At 39.2% G+C, this 2,315-nt stretch overlaps 1 protein-coding gene across 1 annotated transcript in view; it reads right to left on the bottom strand.

Moving 5' to 3' along the window:
- Positions 1-2,315, bottom strand: part of LOC140331887 (uncharacterized) — a 58,123-nt gene that overhangs the window by 45,927 nt on the left and 9,881 nt on the right. Inside the window, exon 3 of the mRNA XM_072413221.1 lies at positions 1,654-1,752. Within this exon, the coding sequence (XP_072269322.1) occupies positions 1,654-1,752 (99 nt within the window). The remainder of the gene's footprint in view (positions 1-1,653; positions 1,753-2,315) is intronic.

The following is a 2,315-nucleotide window of genomic DNA, read 5'->3' as shown; positions in this document are numbered from 1 at the left end:
ACTACACCTCCCCAGAGCCCCTTCCTTACACACACTGGACTCTATTTATAAATTATTCACCCAGTAAATAAAATGATGACCCATACTGCCTCCTAGTGACCAATCATCAAAAATGCACAGCTGTCACAATTAGAAAAGAATAAGAAGGAATTGAATTTTATGAATTAGTTGATGAAGGAATAATTTATCAATAAAGCCAATGGGCCTGATTTAATAAAGCACTCAAAGACTGGAGAGGATACACTTTTTTCAGTGAACCTGGGTGATCCAAAAAATCTAGAATGAATCTGGTCCAGGACTGAAAATATTTGCCAACAAACAGCAAATGACTTTAAAGAATCCATTTAGGCCCAATGTGCTCAGGCTTCTTCACATCAAAGCAGCAACACTGTTTGTTGGGATTGTAAGGGGTGAGGACAGGAAAAGTCCAGCAGGCAGGGCTGACAACATTGCTTAGGATTTCAGTGTGACAGCTGCAGTGTTGTCAGCTCCTCTCACATGAAGATAACAGCTTTGGGGGGTTCTGGTAGCACAATGGTTATTTTTCTGTATTTTCCAGCAAGGAAACAACAAGGAGCAAGGAACAATAGAATGTGGGAAAAGGTAGAACTTCATTGTTCCCTGATAGAGTTCCTAGCCATATTTACAGGTGCTCCCTATTTCTGGCACCTGGGCTGAGTATCTGTTGTCATAAGAATTCTTGGCAGCTGTTGCAGCTTGGGATTTGCCAGGTATCTGGTGACGTGCGAGATTGTTTGTTTAAGTTACATCCTCTTACTAATTTCTAAGAATATTTCTTTGAAGTCTGAGAGTGAATATTTTATTTTCTGTATAGAACATTTGGCTTAAAATCTGCAGCCAATGGTAACATTATCACAGGCAAAGACCAGCTATGAATTGTGATGGGTGTCTGGTACAGCGGATGCAACAGCCAAATCTATGAGGGGTGCCGCTACAAATAATTTGATAACTGTATGAGTTACTTTTTTGAATTTATATTTTTCTGCAATGTTGCTGCATCTGCACAATGCCTAAGGCTAAATGTACATTAAATGATGTCAGCTGTCAAACTAAGTAATGCAATATGGATAACATTGACATGATAATAGTGCATTGAATGCAGACCCCTGTTTTCGAAAGTGCTGCACATTCTTTACTCTGCTATATATTACATTCTTCATATTATGCTATAAGCTGCATCACATTGTACACTCAATGTCCCATAAAGTGCTTGACGTAGTATTCTCTGCCCTACATACACAACATCTGTGGAACATTGCATGCTCTGCTTTACATTACATTCCTCAAGTTTTGCGATAAACTGCTGTACATTGTGTACTCTGCTATACATTTCATTCTACATACTATGCTATAGTCTGCATATCACTGTACACTCAATGTGCTGTAACGTGCTTGACGTAGTATTCTCTGCCATACATACACAACATTTGCGGCACATTGCATGCTCTGCTATACATTACATTTCTAATACTGTGCTATAGGCTGCATCACATTGTACACTCCCTGTCCATACACTGTACATGTCCCTGTATCCATTTTAATTTATCTAAACCGAGGACCTCAATAACTAACCCTACGATTTTACCAAAAAGCATTGTGAAAATAGTAATGGATTATGTAGAATCAACTCACCCCTCCCGGGAGATTTGGCTCGGCCTTTTTCGCCAGCAGAAGTCGAACGATCTCTTCTTTAGAATAAGCCGCGGCTAGGTGTAAGGCAGTCCGGCCATCCTGGAAATAGATAGAGACTTTTATATCAATATATATTTTCATGTTTCTGTTTTCATAATCAAGTGAACTTTGTTTTGAAGAATGTCCATCATGCAGGAACTGAATGCAGGAGCTGAGAGATATCTGTATATATGCTGACTGCAAGCCAAGATAAATCCAGGGTGCTCCAATATACAAACCAGGGCCGGTGCTTTTCTTCTTCCTCCAGGACCTTACAATTGGTCAGTGAGGGTATCCATCATTGTTATGTTCCAATAGAAAAAAAGTATGTCTGCTCCCTGTGTAGCAAGCAAAGATCCATTTTATATGCCCTTCAGTTCATAACTATTAAAAAAGTGCGTACAAAACACAGAAAAGCGGCTAAATACAATGCTGTGTATTTTGAAATGTGAAATACAAAAAATAAATGTTGTTACATAAATATTTGTTTTTCTGACTCCTATTCATTACATGGGGGTCGGGATTACCAGACTAGACAGAAGGTAACTACTACCGTGTTTCCCCGATGATAAGGCAGGGCCATCAAATAAGACAGCCCCCCCTTTTTAGGTAAAAATGAAAAA

The sequence above is a fragment of the Pyxicephalus adspersus genome, chromosome 5, assembly GCF_032062135.1.
Source record: "Pyxicephalus adspersus chromosome 5, UCB_Pads_2.0, whole genome shotgun sequence".
Classification (NCBI taxonomy): domain Eukaryota; kingdom Metazoa; phylum Chordata; class Amphibia; order Anura; family Pyxicephalidae; genus Pyxicephalus; species Pyxicephalus adspersus.
The sequence above is the reverse complement of the archived record's forward strand: the minus strand, read 5'-3'. Positions and strand labels throughout refer to the sequence as shown.